Source organism: Macrobrachium rosenbergii, chromosome 6 (genome assembly GCF_040412425.1).
Source record: "Macrobrachium rosenbergii isolate ZJJX-2024 chromosome 6, ASM4041242v1, whole genome shotgun sequence".
Taxonomy (NCBI): domain Eukaryota; kingdom Metazoa; phylum Arthropoda; class Malacostraca; order Decapoda; family Palaemonidae; genus Macrobrachium; species Macrobrachium rosenbergii.
The window spans coordinates 157,235-178,241 of NC_089746.1; the positions used below are offsets into that span (position 1 = coordinate 157,235).

Sequence of the window (21,007 nt, forward strand, 5' to 3'; positions counted from 1 at the left end):
TTCTTATAAATTTTAGGTTCCTGGTCCCCTGTCTGATCTTGCTGCAAGGTATTACTCTAGGGTATCATAGTTGCCTACACTTTTTTATTAGTGTCTCGAATCCATCCCTTGCCAAATGGATCCTGGGAATTACTTTACATTCACAATTAGGTTATTCAAGTAATTCATCAAGTCTTGTTCAAATTATGATAATTTTATTTTCAGGATCGGCCTCCGAGCTACTGAAAATATCTTTGCCCTTTGGTAGTGACGAACAAATAAAGAGGCGTTTAGGTGGATGTGGTTGGTCAGGTCAGCAGAGATCTCATCTGCCTGCGCCATTATTTGATGGGCGACAGCTCTTCTCTCTCTCGTCGCTCCATTTCCCTCTATGGCACTAATTTCTTGAACTCTTTCTTCTACTTCTCGCCTGGACTTTTCCACTTGGCTTTTCCGCATTCTAGAAGCATGAAGTGAACTCTTGGACCTTTTAGGCACGGTGAAAAAACAAAAACACCGCAGAAAATACAGAGTTCAGTCAAGGCTATGAGCATGAAAAAGCGTGTCCTTCTAGCTTGGAAGTTTATAGGCAACTAGGCAACAGTCGGCGTCATGACAAAACAAGTTGTCATGGCTAGGAATAACTAAAAAGGTGCCGAGTAGGATATTATTGACATTATACATTTCATTTCAAAGGAAGTTTTCTAATATATATCAAAAACTATACCAGACTAAATCATTTTAAGCCTGATGGGTATATAGTTATTGTTACATTTTAGGCCATAACTAGAGAAATGTTGTAAATTTTAGCATAATATTTCGTGGACACATTCTTGAACCCTCTGTTTTTTTTCATCGAAAAAGATTATGTTTTTTAGGTGGCCGATCCCTTAATAGTAAAATGAAGTTTTCATAATAAAACTAATATTGTAATACTGAACACCTGAATTAGCCCTGGTCACTGACCAGCAACTACATCCCCATAGCTTTTACCCACTAAGTGGGTAATAAACTATCAATGGAAAATCTTGTCAAATGAGTTACCTGAGTACGCTGGCAACACTGCTGCAAGTCCCGGCCGAGTGAGGCCGAGATCCTAATTGCGTTATCCACTGTTCAAATTGAAGTGGGGAGGAGGGTGGGAATCATTCAGGTGTTCAGGTAAGTATTACAATATTAGTTTTATTATGAAAACTTCATTTGCAATACACTCCTGAACACCTGAATTAGCCGGATTAACAAAATTTAGTGGAAATCAATCTAAAGCCCGACCTGCCATCAGGGAAAGCAGGTAACTCATTATTCGCCTCTCTGTATAAAGTTCCTCACCTGGTTATCCCACTCGGCAGGTGAAATGTCTGTGTGGCTAATCAAACTACCTCTCATGTGGTATTCAAACCTCCTCATAGATGGAACCTACCATGGCCTCCATGTTTAGTGGAGCTACTAATCTCTCATGGAGGGTATTCAACCTACCTCATGGATTCAACCCTCCTCATGGATAGAGAGTAGCAAAAAATAAAAACCAACCTACCCTGTGGCTAATCACAGCCTCCCATGATTAGTGGAGAACGATGAACCTCCCATGTGGCTAATCAAAGCACTCTCATGTATGGAGAATGCGATGAACCTCCCATGTGGCTAATCAAAGCACTCTCATGTATGGAGGGTTGCGAAGAACCTCCCATGTGGCTATTGTAGCCTCTCATGTATGGAGGAGAAGTTGAGTGTGCAGGATCTTCGAGTTCTTCGCCGTCCGTTGCCGCCGATGTCTGCGCAGAAGAGGTTGAAGAAACCAAACCTGTCCACTGGATCTACCTATCTTCACAGTACAAAAGTCAATCAAACTTAATATTCTCACTATGAACCCCGACTAACAGAGAATCCAAAATTCCAAATTTCCTGACTACATTCATTACCTATAGTTGCCCCCACCCTTAACATTACTACGTAATTATAAGATTGAGTTGGTCGTCGCAAAGGGAACAAGCGAGAAATTCTTCTTCGAAGAAAACTGAACGTCTTTAGGTAGAAGTCGTGAAAACGACACCAACTCCAAGTGGCCGCCGCTAAGAAACTCCGCACTAAGAGAGCTAAATGAACGCACCCACGATAGAAGGGTTAGCAGCTACACACGGACTAAGAGAATAACTTCCATGTAAAAAGGAGAACGATGCATCTCCCAAGTGACTATTCAGAGGGAATGAGGCAGTGTGCCGAGACGATGACCCTCCGCCCTGCAGGTTGCGGCAAAGGGCGACGAGCGCAGAAGTATCCCAGCGCCGACGAAAAAACCTAGGCTAGCCTATGACAGCACCTCTTTGGACTCTCGTAGGGAAACTATCAAAGACTAGGATACTCAAGATACTCTGAACTTAAGTTCATGTGATTATACTATCACTGTTGCTTAAGATTCTAAAGCCTAAAAAGGAATTTTTCTATCTGGTTAACCTAATAATCACCGCACTACGTGAATACTACCTTAGCTAAATGAGCGCACCCCAGATAATAGACTTTGCCATTAAATGTGGACAAAGTGAATAACCTTCCAGTCTTACATACGAAGAGAAAACCACCTCAGCTAACTGAACGCACCCTAGACAGGAGAATTCGCCACTATACGCAGTGGGGCGAATTGAACGTCTCTTAAGTGAAGAAGTGAAGGAAGAAAACAAAGACAGACTCGCAAGCAACTACCTCCAGAATAGAAGACTGAACCATTCCTTAGAAAAGAAGATGAAGTGGACATACTACGAATACTGTGCGGTAAGGCATAAACCTCGCACCACACGAGAATCGTGAAGTGTGCCTGCAACTGTGTTTGTGTAGTGAGCGCTTATGAACCAGGAACCAGGAACCATTTCTCCGAAAGTAACTAATCGCTTCCTTCGACAGCGGACAGGAAGGATTCCGCGGAGAGACAAGAAGTTTACACGGAAGCGGACGGAGTTTATCAACCTTTGATAATTATTCGCATCGGACATAAAGATATCCCCGCTGATGCCGGAACCAAACACTTGCAGATAAAGAACCTTAAACGAACGAAGCAGAGTTTAAGCCTCGGACACGACTTCCGGAAGAAGAGAAATACTTATCATTTCCCGCCTAGGAAACTGGCCTAGGAAACTTCCCGAAGCTCGCCCATTGTTTTATCTGCAGCTAAAGCCGAAGGAAAGAAATAAAACACCTAACCAATTATCTTAACATTAGAACTTCCGACAAATCTCACAAGGGAGCCCGAGGGAACGTAACAAGTCAAAGAAGATCTTACTGCTAGAAATTTCAGGAAAAAATGTACTGCAAAGTGCTGAGCGGTAGCCAGCAATAGCCGAAAACGGAAGAATCTTGACTTTCCAAAGGAAAGAGAAAACCAGCTATTTCAGTTATGGCAGGCCTAAAGATGGAATGACCTTCCTTACGACACAGAACTTCCCCATGTCAAGTTGACCTGGTAAAGCTACGGGTTGACTTCTGAAGTTGAAGGAAACACTGTCTAGACATAACTTTAGAGTGTCTGGACTGTCAGCTGTTCGCTCGGCAGTCGCCCGCAACTAGATTCATCACGCAGGAGTTTGGATGATAATGGTGAAAATGCGGTTGTCTAAAAGATCTTCCACGAGGAGAAATATCGGAACTTCCATAAGGAGCATTAGGAATTCTGGAACCGAGGGTGTTAGAGCCAGCAAGGAGCTAGAGTCACAGACGTCTTGACACTACCGCAATTCCTGATTACCTGATGAATGAGACGGAATGGCGGAAAGTATAAACCTCTAAGTTCTAATGATCTTGTTCCCCCCGAGTTCTCAGATACAACATGGCAGTTACTATGTCGCAAAGCAGACCCACTATTGTGTTGCGCACTAGGACTGAGAAACACCTGAGGGCTTCCTTTATAGCCCTGAGGTTCCTGAAGGTTATGACTCCTCTCGTTCCCGATCCCTCCAGAGGCCCGAAGCCTGGTTCCTCCAAGGTTGCTCCCCAACCTTGATATAAGGCATCTGAGTACAGATGAACGTCGGAGCGCAAAAGGCGCCCACAACAGAACCCTCTCCGAATGTCTGGATAGTGAGGCGGAAGCTTCAAAAGAAGCCCCTCCTCTTCTACCAAAGAACGTTGTATAGTCAGGCGACATGTTAACCTGGTATGCCAGCCTTACTGTCAGGCAGTACCAGACTGGAGGGAGAAATCATCTTGTTTGAGCAACTACCGGTTCTGTCACATATAGCGACTCGAACATCGTTGCTTTGGTAGTGTACGCTCCTCCGGAACCTTGGATTGAGGATACATGAGGATGAAGTCTACCATCCCCTTATACTCATTCTCATTGGCTGAAGGAGAACTAATATCCGGTACCAGATCCTCTTCAAATGAACAATCCTTGTCGGACTGGTTCGACCGAACCGGAGGATTGTCGGACTGGTCCGACCGAGCCGGAACAGGATAGAGGCAGGCCGATCCCTAGCAAACGCCGAACTCGAAAACCCGGAACTGCTACACCTGGGTGCGTGAGAAGGACACCTGACGTATCAAACGCGAACATACTGGAGGCACCAAAGTCTAGGCTGAGCAAACCCCGCACCACCCAACAGGGATGACGCAACACCTGGGCAGACCACGCCCACTCCTGAGAGAGAAGAGGCCACAACACCCGAACCATTCAAATCCGGATGTATCAAAACCGCATGAGAGTGGGAATCCAGAACTGAAGACCCAGAACCAACATGGATACCTAGACGGAGGGACAGAGAAACCTGCCGGAAAGTTGAGAAAGAAGAAGCCGGAGGAGGGAAGAAGGAAGAAGCCACACTTGAAGTAACCACCGGAGCGCCCAACACCGGCGTTGGACAGAAGGAGAAGGTCCCAACCGGACCGAAACTCAAAGGAGTATTGAAGGGGAAGTTACGAGGTACCGAACCGAAGGTAATAGAAGAAGGTAGTTACCAACTATCCTGGAGAATGGAAAGGCTGCGGAAACTATCGGTGCTGATACACTGAATGCTGGCGCAGGCGAATCGCCGACTGCTGTAGCATCCGCAAGAATCGCGGAGGATACATACAATTAGGAAACTATTGGTGCTGATACACTGAATGCTGGCGCAGGCGAATCGCAGACTGCCGTAGCATCCGCAAGAATCGCGGAGGATACATTACAATGAGGAAACTATTGGTGCTGATACACTGAACGCTGGCGCCGGCGAACCGCCGACTGCCATAACATCCGCAAGAATCGCGGAGGATACATTACAGTTAGGAACCCATAAAGAATGAAATAAGGAGTTGCTGACGCCTCCGCAAACAACTGAGAAGCAACTAGACCGGATGCCTGAGAAACCACCGGATTTGCAAAAGGTGATAAGACGACGGATCCATAAAAAGTACCCCTTCCCTTAACCCCGAGCAGAGAGAGGGGGGGCCGCTGAGCTCTAAAATACAGGGTTGAAGCAAGAAGCCTTGCTCTGCTGAGTTAAAAGCCAAGAAAACAGGTGCGCAACAAAGACCCAGAGAGCCCCCCAAAAGCGCGGACCGAAAAGAATATTGAGAAGGGCAATGGAGGAAGACTTAGAAGAAAAAGGGGGAAAAAACGGGAAATTTCCGTAACGGCCGAAGAGGCCATAGATTTCAAAGAAAATAGACTGGTTCTGTTCCCCCTGCCCCTGATAATCTGATAGACATTATCAAATCAGAAAATTCGAAGAAAATAGCCTGATCCTGTTCCCCCCGCCCCTGATAATCTTGATAGACATTATCAAATCAGAAAATTATTTAAGACATGATCATGAATATTGGAAAAACCCGATCGCCAGAATTACCACCATTGCAAGACGAACGAAATTTTAAACCCCCAAAGGAAAAGGAACCTTCAAAGGAGGAGTATTCAAGGAAAAACAAAAATTCAGAACCAGATACATCAGAAACCAAATCTGAACGACCCTCCACGGATCTGGAAACCTTTGTTGCACAAAGCACGAAGCAGGAAATAAAACCGACGATTGATCTGAATGAGAGACCTAAACCCAAAGACCACGCTCACCTACTTTCCTGAATACTTCCTAATTAGAATTCCTACCCTTCTGAGTGATTCCTAATTCTAAATCCACCTTAGAACTTACGCTTTTAGAGGGAAGGGGGAAATCTGCTACCAACACTGCCTGCTCTGCACCGGGGGGGCCGGTAGATCCTACCTTCGAGGTTTGCGGTTCTCCATGACCCCCGGCACCCGTTAGGGCTGGTTCTGGAACAGGCAGGGGGGCTGAAAAAGAACGATTCGTAGCTACAACACTATTACTATTATCCTTATCTCTAGTTTCCGTTAATTTAGTCATAAAGCTAGAAAAATAGGCTAGACATACTCAGCTAGTAACTTGTCCTCTTAACTTTTTGAATAATTCTTCCATCTGATCTACCGACCAAGACTCGCCGCCTATCTGACTGATACTACACTGTGTCTTCCTACATAAAAACACAAACAGAATGTCGATCATGTTTGAGGGTACTCATCCTATGCTTGCAGGACGTGTAGGGACGATGATTGTCAGCATCTCCAACAGTTGAAGGCTCTGTCGTCGAAGATGTAAACGAAGTTGAAGTATCGGCGCTAGCAGACGGCGACGTCTTCTTGTTTGACTTATCCAATCGAATCCAAAGTACCGATCCCAAAGTCAAAATCGGGAGAGAAGTTCCAAATCCCATCAATAAAGTATCCATCCAGGAGAAAAAGCGTTGAAAACAGTCCAAATCGTGATCTGATGTTCAAAATCTTAAATGGGGGTCGGGCTAAATGACCAAAAGTTCACCTGATGTGGGACACACCCACACAGCATGGCGAACAAAAAGCAATTGGGGATCTCGGCCTCACTCGGCCGGGACTTGCAGCAGTGTTGCCAACGGTACTTCAGGTAACTCATTTGACAAGATTTTCCTGTAAGCGTTGGTAACGCTGACAGTTTATTACCCACTTAGTGGGTAAAAGCTATGGGGATGTAGTTCGGGCTGGTCAGTGACCAGGGCTAATTCAGGTGTTCAGGGAGTGTATTGCAATATTACCTCCTCCCTGGACAATAAATAAAATGAGAATTTCCACACACCTCAAGTATTTGTCAAAAAGTAACTCATATACACCAGAACACCATAGACAGCATACAATAGAGCATATAAGCCAAAAAGATCCACATTATGCAATATATACAGATGGATCTAAATCAGAACACAGAGTGGGATATGCTGCAGTGTCCCAAGACAAAACTTATCAGTTCTCTCTTCCTAATAATGCTTCCATATTTACAGCAGAATTGTATGGAATTGCATCAGCTATGAAAACAATTAAAGAATCATCATTCAATAATTTTGTGATTTTTAGTGACTCGAGAAGCGCTATAGAAGCTATTCAAAGTTACAAATAAAAAATTAATATAGTACAACAAATTAAATTATATCTCCATAACTTGTATACTAATGGAAAAAATGTAGAAATATGCTGGATCCCTGCCCATGTAGGGATCAAAGGAAATGAAGCTGCAGATAAAGCAGCTAAAGCAGCAACTCACATGATAAGATCAAATGTGAATATCCCTGTTACTGATTATGTAACACACAAGTATTTTTAACACGTCTCAGAATAAGCCATACTTATCTGACACATGGGCATAACCCCTTCGCCACTGGCCTGTTGCACTGCCGATAACGCTTGCATACCGCATGAGACCGCCTTCATCATTTGCTCCACTAAACTTTCTGTTATTCATATTTTTCATTTATATTTTTGTGTAAAAACATTGTGTACATACCAATGAATATTTTTCACCACATTGGCTATATACAATATATATATATATATATTATATATATATATATATATATATATTTATATATATATATATATATATATATATATATATATATATATATATATATATATATCGAAAAAAAAGGAATATTTAGTGGAAAAAGTAATTTAGAAATAGTAGTAAAGTAGTAGGGATAAAGTAGCAGAAAAAGTAGTAAAGTATTAGTAAAAATAGTACTAGTAGTAATAGCAGTATATACTAGTTTTTCTTACGGAAACAGTTAGTATACATCAATGAATGTTTATGGCATTGGTAAAAATAATAATAATAATAATCATAATCAAATAATAATAATAATAATAATAATAATAATAATAAAAAAATTCAACAGTAATACCACTACTACTACAACTTGTGGAATAAAATGAAAAAAAAAAATGAAAAGTTTTCAAAAACATAGTACACTTTCCTGTTGACCAAAATACTCCTCTGCCTGAGCATTCATCCATTCACAAGTCTGTCAATATCATCATCACAAAAAGAAACAAAATGCATCTCGTGGGCAGGTGAAGTAAAACGAGATCCCATTGTCATCCGTGTGAAAATCGGGGGTGGGTCTGGAGTGCTTGTCACAAAAATGGATCTGTTATGAACTGCCAACCTTCATCGACAATGGGTTCAATGTCTTCTAAAATCTCGGTTGTCGCTGTCATCCTCTAAATAAGCTCACTATAATCATCTGACTGATCTGGCAGGTATTCTACCCAGGATCTGAAATACTATCATCCGACATCATGATACTGAAAAATAAAAAAAACCTGGTAAATAACTGCAATCAAAAGGAGAAAAAGTTTAGCCTTCGAATCCAAATGGTTTACTCACAAGATCGTGACAATGTTTCATACATAACAGCTTGAGGCGCACTGACATGTGCTGCTGGACGATACCCCTTATAATATCCCATATGAATATGACGTCACGACGACCATCGGACACTCATTGGCTAGAATGAATAGTGGGTGGAGCTTCTGCACCTCTCTCGTACACAATACTACGCCTGAAACCCATCCAAGCTGAAGAAAACAGCTCTGCTTTTCGAGGAGGGATGAAAGACGATATAGGCAGACGTGCAGGAGCAGCCCACATGGCCCAGCTCCCAAGTGCTCAAGTGCAGTAATGATAACAGTCAGACATGTGTTATGTGAATGTGCAAAGTATGACCAACAAAGTATGTCAACTTTTGGAATTAGATCAATGAAAGAAATTTGTCATAATCTTTTACATTTTCAGTCATTCCAATTTTGATGTTCTTGAGGAACTGTAATTTAATTAATAAAATATAAATGTAAGTAAATCATAAAAGCATGAAAACCCTCTTAACATCTGTTGAATTGAAAAAAAAATTACAGTTTGCGCCATCTATCTTCCTCCTGATTTGGGTTTCACTTACAGTGATATTCATTTACTGATCAATCAGCTTTCTACTCCTTTCCTCCTTCTTGGAGATTTTAATGGTCACAACCCCATATGGGCAGGAACACATCAGATGCCAAGGGTAGGATACTGAAGGATATTATGGATGATCATAATATCTCTTTACTCAGTAATGGAGCCATGACTCACCATAACATCTACTCCAATACTTATTCGGCTATCAATCGAAGCTTTTGCTCATCTAGTGTTCACACTGATTATGAATGGTCAGTAAATGAATATCCAAATGGGAGTGACCACTTCCCAACTTACATAAAAGCAGTTAAGAATCAGCCATCTGAATCACTCACAATTGGAAGGTAGATGAAACAGACTGGAAGAAATTTAGTGAGTCTGTTCTCATGGACAAGAATGTAAAATCATTTCCATCTATCTCAGAGGCATATAATTACTTCAGTGACACCACCATCAACAGTACAATTGCCTCTATTCCAACAACAAAAAGGAAGCCCTCTAGACTAGCAGTTCCTTGGTGGAACAAAACCTGCATAGTATGAGAAAGATCACTAGAAAATGCTACAAAAAGTATAAGAGTAGTGGAACTGCCCAAGCCAAAGTTATTTATTAACGTGCTGTGTCCACGCAAAACAAATATTTTAAAAAAGCAAAAAGAGAGTTTTAAGAGGTGCAAAAAAAAACCAGCAGGTAAAAGAGTACTGCTGATTTATTCATGATCCAGGCGGTTTATATAGCGGCAGACTGACGCCGTGTCGCGGAATACAATGGGAGCGTAAGTGAGCTGAGGTCGATAATAATTAACAATAAATACAGCGAACGAGTACACTTTACAATGTGAAAATAGACAGAACTGAAATTGAATACACTCTTGATGCCTGTGAAAGAAGAAATACACGATACACAATTGGCAACAGGTAAACAATTATATACATAGTTTAAATGATTGAATTTGCGTGACCTGGCACGTTAGGTGTGACTAATTTTAGAGGCAGAGACTTTACAAACAACACATACAGCAGAGACTTCACAAATGACTTTACAGATTACTTTACAGAGTCATGGATGTACTACATTAATGGCACTAGCTCAAAAAACCATCCAAAATGATTTGGAAGAGAACTAAAAACTAAATGGCAAGTTTGTCCCTGAACCTCTGCCAACCCTTAAGATAAATGGTGACCTAATCACCCAACCAGAGAGGGTCACAGAAAAATTAGGAGAACATTTCTCGAGAATATCGAGTAGTGAGAACTATTCTGTAGAATTCCAAGATATTAGAAACGCCCAGATTTCTCTTGATTTAAGTGAAAACAATTTTGAACCATATAATGCAAAATTTACACTGCAAGAACTCAAAGATGCCTTGCAGAATACCAAACCATCAGCCCTGATGAAGATAAAACACTTATGAAATGCTGAAACATCTCCCAGAAAAGTCAAAGAAATTTCTTTTAGGCATAATAAATGAAATCTGAAAAACTGGTAGTATTTCCAAGAGCTGGAAATTATCAATAATCCTCCCTATGAAAAAACCAAACAAGGATCCTGCTTTACCCAGCAGCTACAGACCAATAGCTCTCACCAATTGTGTTTGTAAGCTGATGGAAAAGATGATTAACACCAAACTTGTACGGCGCTAAGAAAGAAATAAATTGCTTTCTCTATTACAGTTTGTCTTTAGGAAAACTAGATCTACCTTAGATCCCTTGCTGACACTCTCAAACCAAATACAAAAAGGTTTTGCTAAACAAAGCCAAACAATAGGAGTTTTCTTTGATTTGGAAAAGGCATATGACACCACGTGGCATTATGGTATTATAAAAAAGTTGTATAAGATGGGCATTAAAGGAAAAATTATCAGATTGATAAATTCATTTTTATCAGAAAGATATATAAAGGTAAGAGTTGGAAATCATTTATCACGACCTTTCTTACAAGAAGAGGGAGTTCCTCAGGGTAGTGTCCTTAGTGTCACTCTCTTTGCTATTGCCATTACTGTAATGGAGTAATAGAAAAGATATCATCACCAGTAAAAGGAGCTTTATTTGTTAATGAGCAAGGGTTTCGATTTTCCGAACCTAAAACTGTCACTGTTCGATTCTGCAGAAGCCGAACTAAGGAAACCATTCCAACTATTACCTTAAATGGAATTATTTTATATTACTAAAGTAAAATTTTTAGGAATAGTATTTGATGAAAAGCTCACTTGGAATAATCATATTGACCAGTTAAAAGCGAAAGTGAAGAGATCACTAAATATTTTAAAGTACAGTAGTATCTAATTCTAATTGTGGTGCTGATAAGAAATCGTTGTTAAGGCTTTGTAATGCAGTATGTTTATCTAAGTTAGGCTGTGGCTGCCAAGTATACTCATCTGCTTCAAAGACTAAACTCAAGGAATTGGATGTTGTGCATAATATGGGGCTAAGGATCTGCACTGGAGCTTTCAGAACTTCACCCATTTTAAGTAGTTATGTAGACTTCCATCAGCTACCACTGGACTTAAGGAGGCATGAGCTAGGTCTGAGAAGCTCAAAGAAGAATCCTTCTTTTGAGATCTTAAAACAGTGTGACTCAAGTCTTTTTGGACCTAGATCTTCAGTACCATTTCAAATCGGACAGCTGGGTGAACTGGAGGATGAAAACATAAAAATGCAGAAGATCCTACAAGTTAAACATCCTGCTATATCTCCATGGTTTATTCCAACAATAGATATCTGCATTAAAGAGACAAAGAAGAAAGATCGTCTGGAAGAAGAAGTCAGAAACAAGTTTTTGGAGCATGATGAGAGGCATATAAATGACAGGAAAATGGAGTAGGATGTGCAGTGGTGTGTGAGGGGGAATCATATATAAAAAGGTTATCAGACTCCTCATCCATATTCACTGCTGAAGCAACAGCCAATGTTGATGCTTTAAATCTTGCATGTGATACGAAATTTAAATCCACAGTAATATATAGTGACTCAAGGAGTGTTTTAGAAGCCCTAAAGAAGTTTATTCCTACCCATCCCTTAATTCAAAAGGCCCAGGAATGGATTTTTTTATCTTTCTGTTTGCTACAAATCAGTAAAGTTCTGTTGGATTCCTGGACACACTGATCTAGAAGGGAACAAACTGGCTGATAGTAATCAAAGGATGCTGCAAGATGTGATTTCTTAACTAATGTGTCACATTTGGATATGCGTCCAGTTATCAGACGAATACATTCGTACAAAATGGCAGCAGAGATGGACTTCCCCCATTTTATCCTCAAATAGGAAGTACAGAAACATTAGAAAAGTATCGATTTTTGGAGTCTGGGTTTTCATCATAACAGAAGATTCAAGATCATCCTAACACGGCTTAGGATTGGCCATACCCACTTCACTCATAGCTATATTTTAGAGGAAGCCAGTGCCCCAATTTATGCTTACTGTGGTGGTCAGCTATCTGTTGAGCACATGCTGGTGCACTGTCCTAAACTTATTTGCCTTAGGACAAAGTACCGCATTTGATGGCTTATAACACGCATGTCTGCATAGGACGCACCCCAATTTCAGCAGGACATTGAGGAAAAAAAAAGGTTTCCTAGCCTATGCTCATATGATTTGGTAAGTAAAAACTGTAGTATTAGGTTATCATATGCATATTGTTTCTTACCAACAGAATCAACAAAAAACTTAATAAAGAAGTTATTTACCATATTTATATTTATCAAAATATGTATTATACAAACAGCCATTTACTACGATCGAATGTTTCGTCTGCTGCTGAAAGCTACCTCATAGGTTTTTACTAATAGATTGCAACACATTCATTTGTAAACATTGTTTCTTACCGGCAGAATCAACAAAAACATTAATAAAGATGTTACCTACGGTAATATATGTTATATATATCCATCATATATTATAAAAGTATGCAATCAAGGGGTAAAATCCAATAAATAAAAATGTTTCCTATGTAACGGCTCGAGTCTCGTGAGCAACTGAACGAAGCCATGTTATTATTCTTAAAAGAGAATGCTAGCACGAGTTACGAAGTATCAACTCAACGAAGCCTTGTTATTATGCCTGAAGAGAATGGTAGCAGGAATTGTCAACCACCAATTGATCGAAGCCATGTTGTTATGCGTAAAGAGAATGTTAGCAGGAATTGCCAACTACCAACTGAACGAAGCCTTGTTATCCGTAAAACTCTCGAGATAATCACCAATAGGTGGCAGCACACGTACTGTCAGTCTGTAAATGTGGAATGCGGCGATCCGCTGTAGACGACGATAATGATATTAACATTTTAATGAAAATATCGATAATAACAACGTAGATATTGATTATAATACTAGCAGTAGTAATTGCGGTGATGGTAAGCGTGATAATGATAAATAATTATAATAAACTTTGTTTTTTAATAGGTTATCAGGATAACACCGAATGTTACGCTAGGCTACAACATCTATGTGACGTTTCATGTATAATTTCGGCCAAAATTCTTAAATTTTGAGCCTACATTATGTACATAGGACGCAGGGGGATTTTTTAGGCCATTTTTTTTTTTTTAAAAAGTGCGTCTTCCGTCAAATACGGTACTTACTAACTGGGAAGACTATTTTAGAAATTCTAAATGATGACGTTGAGGTAGATAACCTTATGAGTTATCTGAGAGAATTTGATTATTTTAATGAGATATAATTTCAGTATATTTAATAAAGATTTTAGTCATATTTATTCTTATATTAAGTATATATTTTGAATATAAAGGTTTAATATATAATTATTTTTTGTTGGTTCTATCTAATATCATTATTCATTTTTTACGTTCATATTTTAACACTGAATTTTACTAGCATGTCATCATTCACCTGTTCATTATCAATCATATTATTAATTTATATACTTCACCTTCATTACAGTGCTGAATAATCATGATGGGTTCCAGCGCTTGGTCTTCAAGACCTAAATTTCATAATCAATCAATCAGTCAATCCAAAGTATGACCAACAGGAACTGTCAACTTTTGGAAATAATGAATGAAATTTTGTCAGAATCTTTTAGATTTTCAGTCGCTCCAATATTATTGTTCACGAGGAACTGTGGTTTAATTAATAAAATATAAAAATTAGTAAATAATAAAAGCACGAAAACCCTTAGATCTTTCGTCAAATTTAAATTAATTTTTTTTTTAATATTACTCAAATTATTATGAATTTTAATATACCAATTTTAGTGTGGAAGCATGATTAAATGTATTTACTGTGTGTGTATGTGTTACATTATGAGAATGTGTGCTGTATGTGTTACAGTATGAGAATGTGTGCTGTATGTGTTACAGTATGAGAATGTGTGCTGTATGTGTTACAGTATGAGAATGTGTGCTGTATGTGTTATAGTTTGAGAATGTGTGCTGTATGTGTTACAGTATGAGAATGTGTGCTGTATGTGTTACAGTATGAGAATGTGCTGTATGTGTTACAGTATGAGAATGTGTGCTGTATGTGTTACAGTATGAGAATGTGTGCTGTATGTGGCAGAATTTTGTATGTGTTACTGAGAATGTGTGCTTATGTGGCATTTTATTCTAATCCTTCCGGTAAGCCCTATGAGAGCTGAAAGTCATCTCAGTGGTCTGGATAAACTACTTTAATACTACTACTCCACCCTTAATAAGTTCCCCTTCATGTTCCACCCTTAATATGTTCCCCTTCATGTTCCACCCTTACTATGTTCCCCTTCATGTTCCACTTCATCGTCCACACTTAATAAGTTTCCCTTCATGTTCCACCCGTAATATGTTCCCCTTCATGTTCCACCCTTAATATGTTCCCCTTCATGTTCCACCCTTAATATGTTCCCCTTCATGTTCCACACTTAATATGTTCCACTTCATCTACCACACTTAATAAGTTCCCCTTAATGTTCCAGCCTTAATATGTTCCCCTTCATGTTCCACCCTCAATATGTTCCCCTTCATGTTCCACTCTTAATATGTTCCCCATCATGTTCCACCCTTAATAGGTTCCCCTTTCATGTTCCTCCCTTAATAAGTTCCCCTTCATGTTTCACCCTTAATAAGCTCCCTCTACTTGTTCCACCCTTAATATGTTCCCCTTCATGTTCCTCCCTTAATGTATTACCCTTCATGTTCCACCCTTAATAATAAGTTCTCCCTTCATATTCCTCCCTTAATATGTTCCTCTTCATGTTCCACCCTTAATGAGTTCCCCCTTCATGTTCTGCCCTTAATGTCCCCCTTCCTATTCCTCCTTTAATAAGTCCCCCCTTCATGTTTCTCCCTTAATAAGTCCCCCCTTCATGTTCCACCCTTAATATGTTCCCCTTCATGTTCCTCCCTTAAGTCACCCTTCATATTCCACCCTTAATATGTTCCCCTTCATGTTCTACCCTTAATAAGTCCCTCTTCATGTTCCTCCCTTAATAAGTCCCCCTTCATGTTCCACCCTTAATATGTTCCCTTTCATGTTCTACCCTTAACAACTCCCCTTCATGTTCCTCCCTTAATAATTCCCCCTTCATGTTCCTCCCTTAATAAGTCCCCTTCATGTTCCTCCCTTAATATGTTCCCCTTCATGTTCTACCCTTAATAAGTCCCCCTTCATGTTCCTCCCATAATATGTCCCCCTTCATGTTCCTCCCTTAATATGTTCCCCTTCATGTTCTACCCTTAATAAGTCCCCTTTCATGTTCCTCCCTTAATAAGTCCCCCTTCATATTCCTCCCTTGACATGTTCCCCTCCATGTTCCACACTTAATATGTTCCCCTTCATGTTCCTCCCTTAATAAGTTCCCACTTCATGTCCCACTCTTAATATGTTCCTCTTAATGTTCTACCCTTAATAAATCCCCGTACATGTTCTTCCATTAATATGTTCCCCCTTTATGTTCCTCCCTTAGTAAGTCCCCCTTCATGTTCCTCCCTTAATAAATCTTGCTTCAAGTTCCACCCTTAATATGTTCCCCTTCATGTTCTACCCTTAATAAGTCCCCCTTCATGTTCCACCCTTAATATGTTCCCCTTCATGTGCCTCCCTTAATAAGTTCCCCCTTCATGTTCCTCCCTTAACAAGTCACCCTTCATGTTCCTCCCTTAATAAGTCACCCTTCATGTTCCACCCTAAATATATTCCTCTTAATATTGTACCCTTAAGTCCCCCTTCATATTCCTCCCTTAATAAGTTCACACTTCATGTTCCATCCTTGATATATTCCCCTTCATGTTCTACCTTTAATAAGTCCCCTTCATGTTCTTCCCTTGACAAGTCACCCCTCATGTTCCTCCCGTAATATGTTCCCCTTTATGTTCCACCCCTAAATATGCCCCCATTCATGCTCTACCCTTAATGAGTCCCCCTTCATGTTCCTCCCTTAATAAGTCTCACTTCATGTTCCTCCCTTAATACGTTCCCCTTAATGTTCCACCCTTGATATGTTACCCTTCATGTTCTACCCTTAATAAGTCCCCCTTCATGTTCCTCCCTTAATAAGTTCCCTCTTTAAGTTGCATCCTTAATATCAACTAAAGCAGAACACATATGGCCGTGTGCTTCGATAGGCCCCTGGTCATCCGAAACAGCAAGTAAGTTCGGAGCAGCTCTAGACAAAGCAGGAACAGGCTTGACACGTCCATGGTTAGTACCCTGTAAGGCCTAATGACGTTCAACACTCGGAAAGCTTCTGCGTATCCATTCCCGAAAAGACTGTACAAGGGGGAGCTGTCTCCTTCCTCACTGAGGGGTGGGACACCCCCCTCCCTCCCACCACAGAAAGAACAGAGGCAGTTACATCAATCACAAGATCTCCTGAACCCCTCCTAAAATCGCCTAGAGACGAAGCAATAGAATAATGGGGAGTAAAATCTTCCCAAGATGCAACGAGAGGAGATTTTAACATGGAAGAGGTAAAACAAGAAGGAACAACGATATCTGCCACCATATCTATCTAGTTAAAGTACAAAATTTGGGGCATTCTAGTAATTTAAAATCATAAATTACAGAAAACGCTAGCTATTGACTATGGCAATTCCAGAAAATTATATATTACCAAGAATTTACATAGCTTTAAGCAGAAATTTTCTAACTCCAACATACCAAAAATGAACCACAAAGTTTACCAGAATAGTACTCACCAAACTCTCCTGGATGAACCTTCGGAGACTCAAGAACATCATTTTTATTTTTGTCTCTTGATGTGCCACTTCTGACAACTTTATTTCTTGTATTACTCTTGTTAGACTGATCCTTTGAATTATTTTTTATGATCTTATTTTTATCAGGTTTCTTATTCTTAGGTAGCAAAGGTACCTTATTACTGCTTGATTTCTTTTCTTCAGCTTGCACTGAATTTGTATGAGCCCTTGTGAAAGAACAAGAACTTACATTAAGTGCATTTGTTGAAGTCTTAACAAGTTTGGTGATTTTTCTTGGCTTAGGGGGTGTTAAGCCTGTTTTCTGATGACTTGGATTTCTTCTTGAAAGGCCTGTCAAAAATGATAGATTGTAGGAAACTTCATGAGACACTGAATAATCAGGTCTTTCAAAGTTCCAAAATTCAACTGGTGGACACCTCTGACGACCAGACCTCCTCATGTTTCCTACTTGGCTTACTGGAAAATAAAAGAAAAATGGTAATTTTCATGATAAAAATGATAAATTTTTTCAGTAATTTGTATTTTTCCTAACTATACACACCTGAGGTCTTTGCATAAGGAATGGTAAGCAATCACTTTGCCTTTCCGCCTAGGTATCAGAATGATTGATTGATTATGAAATTTAGGTCTTGAAGACCAAGCACCGGAACCCATCAGGATTATTCAGCACAGCGATGAAGATGAAATATATAAATTAATGACGTGATTGATAATGAAATGGTGAATGATAACATACTGTGCTAGTAAAATTCAGTGTTAAAATATGAACGAACTTAAAAAATGAAGAATGATATTAGATAAAAACCATAAAAAATATATATAAAAATTTTGTATTTAAAATATATACTTAATATATAAAATATGACAAATCTTTAATAAATATACTAAATTATATCTCATTAAAAAGATCAGATTCTCTCAGATAACCCATCAGGTTATCTACTCAACATCATCATTTAAAATTTCTAAAACAGCCTTCCCCTGCTAATAAGTACATTGCCCTAAGGCAATTAAATCTAGGACAGTGCACCAGCATGTATTCAACGGATAGCTGACCACCACAGTGAGCACAAATTGGGGCACTGGCTTCCTCTAAAATATAACTATGGGTGAAGCGGGTACGGCCAATCCTAAGCCGTGTTAGGATGATCTTGAATCTTCTGTTAAGATTAAAACCCGAACACTAAAAATCAATACTTTTTCTAATATTTCTGTACTTCCTATTTGTGGATAAAATGGGGGAAGTCAATCTCTGCTGCCATTTTGTACAAATGTATCCTCTAATAACTGGACGCATATCCAAATGTGGCACCTTACTAGTTAAAAAAGTTGAGTATACCTTAGTTTAACCAGACCACTCAGCTGATTAACAGCTCTCCTAGGGCTGGCCCGAAGAATTAGACTTATTTTACATGGCTAAGAACCAATTGGTTACCTAGCAACAGGACCTACAGCTTACTGTGGAATCCGAGCCACACTATACCGAGAAATGAATTTCTATCACCAGAAATAAATTCCTCTAATTCTTCATTGGCTGGCCGGAGACTCGAACTTGGGCCTAGCAGAGTGCTACCCGAGAAATCTACCGACTTGTCCAACGAGAAACTCATACTAGTTAAGAAATCACATCTTGCATCATCCGTTACGTTACTATCGTCCAGTTCGTTCCCTTCTAGACCAGTGTGCCCAGGAATCCAACAAAACTTTACTGATTTGTGGCAAACAGAAAGAAACAAAGCCACTCCTGAGCCTTCTGAATTAAGGGATGGGTAGGATTAAACTTCTTTAGGGCTTCTAAAACACTCCTTGAGTCACTATATATTACTGTATATTTAAATTTCTTATCAGATGCAAGATTTAAAGCATTTATATGCCTTTCATCATGCTCCAAAAAATTGTTTCCGACTTCTTCTTCCGGACGACCTTTATTCTATATTTCTTTAATGCAGACATCTACTACTGGAATAAACCATGGAAGGATAGCAGGATGTTTTCCTTGTAGGATCTTCTGCATTTTTATACTTTCATCCTCCAGTTCACCCAGCTGTCTGATCTGAAATGGTATTGAAGATCTAGATCCAAAAACTCTTGAGTCACAGTTCTCAGATATCAAAATAACAATTTTTAAAGTAAATTGTATTTTTCCTAACTATACAAACCTGGAGGTCCTTTACATTAGGAATTACTTTCAGGTGTAGGCTGGAAACGGCCGTGAAACTCTTGAGCAAGGTGGTTAGGCAGTAACTACCGCCAGGTAGGCGGGAATACCCGCCTGCCCGGATGTAAACATTCCAGTTTGCCTTTCGGTCCAGGTTCAGATTGAGGGGTGGCATGAGGTGGGCATAAAGTGTAAAGGACCTCGGGTTTGTATAGTTAGGAAAAATACAATTTACTTTAAAAATTATTTGTTCCAACACAATATACAAACCCTCGGTCCTTTACATTAGGAAGACTCACTGGTTTGAGGGAGGAATCTGAGTGAGTCTCCTGAACTGACTGGAGTTCTACACACCTGGGTTACTCCTCCTGGTCGAAAGAGCGAGGAGGAGTACCGTGCCTCTGACATATTGATCGGAGTGTAGGAACTGCAAGATCAAACGTCAGATACTGGACCTTTTCGAATGAGTGAGGAAACGTAACTCCTACAAAATAGGCTGGAAGGATCTAGAGTCGGAGGCAGTAAGGAAAAGCCAAGATAGGGTTCCCTTATTGCCAGTCTCTCCTTCCTCCCCTTGCTAGAGGAAGGAGCGGAATTGCTTCTATGATTCTATAAGAAAAATAGAACAGGTGCTCGATGTATAGTCTTACTGCATCAGTGCCAGTTCCAGCAGCTATTGGTTTGAGTCCTATTCTCATCCCTAAGGAGGAGAAGTTGGAGGACGGGAAAGGAGGAGGAAGAGAGGCCAGTCACTCTTGGAATCCTTCTCACTTCCAGAACCAACGCCTTAGGTGAGATGCTACTCGTCCTCTTGAAGGAGCCGGGTAAGACGAACACAACTTGTTGAGCAGCCACCACAGACCCAAGGAAAAAGGGTTCCAAGGGCCTGTGGGCAAGACCAAAGGAAGAAGACAAGAGTGTGATCTAAGAGACCACGTCTTGCTTCCAGACTGACAGAAACTTCCAGAATGCGAGGGATGGACCAAGCCCTCGACTTTGTGAGCTCTCGGGTGAAAGGTATTGGTATCGTCGTCGTCAGCTGCCAAGTACCTCCTTTGATCACTTCATGAAGTCAGGAGGAAGATGTGTCCTTAGACACTTCTTCCTTGGGAGAGACAGTACTAGCGAAAACGTTGACGACATCCAGGTTAGGAATGTCGAGTATTTTGGAAAGTACCACAGCTCCCAATAGGACAAAGTAACGAATGATCTGGATCATCGACACCAAGTCCAAGGAGGAGGGGAACAAGAAGGACTCGAACCCGACAGTCGATGCCAATGGATTCAGAGTCCACCTACGACATCCGAGAAGGAGTCGAGGTATGATCCCCATCCCTGTTCTTCCATCTTCTATGCCAAGGCCAGGGTAAGATGAGAGATGGTCCTAAGAGGGCATATCTCTATCTGATGACTCTCGTAGGGCGCGGCAGAGCACAGACAGGAACCCTAAACGAGAGTCACTTGCCACCCAGGAAACAGTTCCCTGGGA

At 40.2% G+C, this 21,007-nt stretch overlaps 1 protein-coding gene across 1 annotated transcript in view; it reads right to left on the reverse strand.

The window, feature by feature from the left end:
• Positions 1-21,007, reverse strand: part of LOC136839097 (uncharacterized) — a 145,240-nt gene that overhangs the window by 89,660 nt on the left and 34,573 nt on the right. Inside the window, exon 2 of the mRNA XM_067104740.1 lies at positions 17,340-17,816. Coding sequence (XP_066960841.1) covers positions 17,340-17,799 — 460 coding nt within the window. The 5' untranslated portion in view covers positions 17,800-17,816. The remainder of the gene's footprint in view (positions 1-17,339; positions 17,817-21,007) is intronic.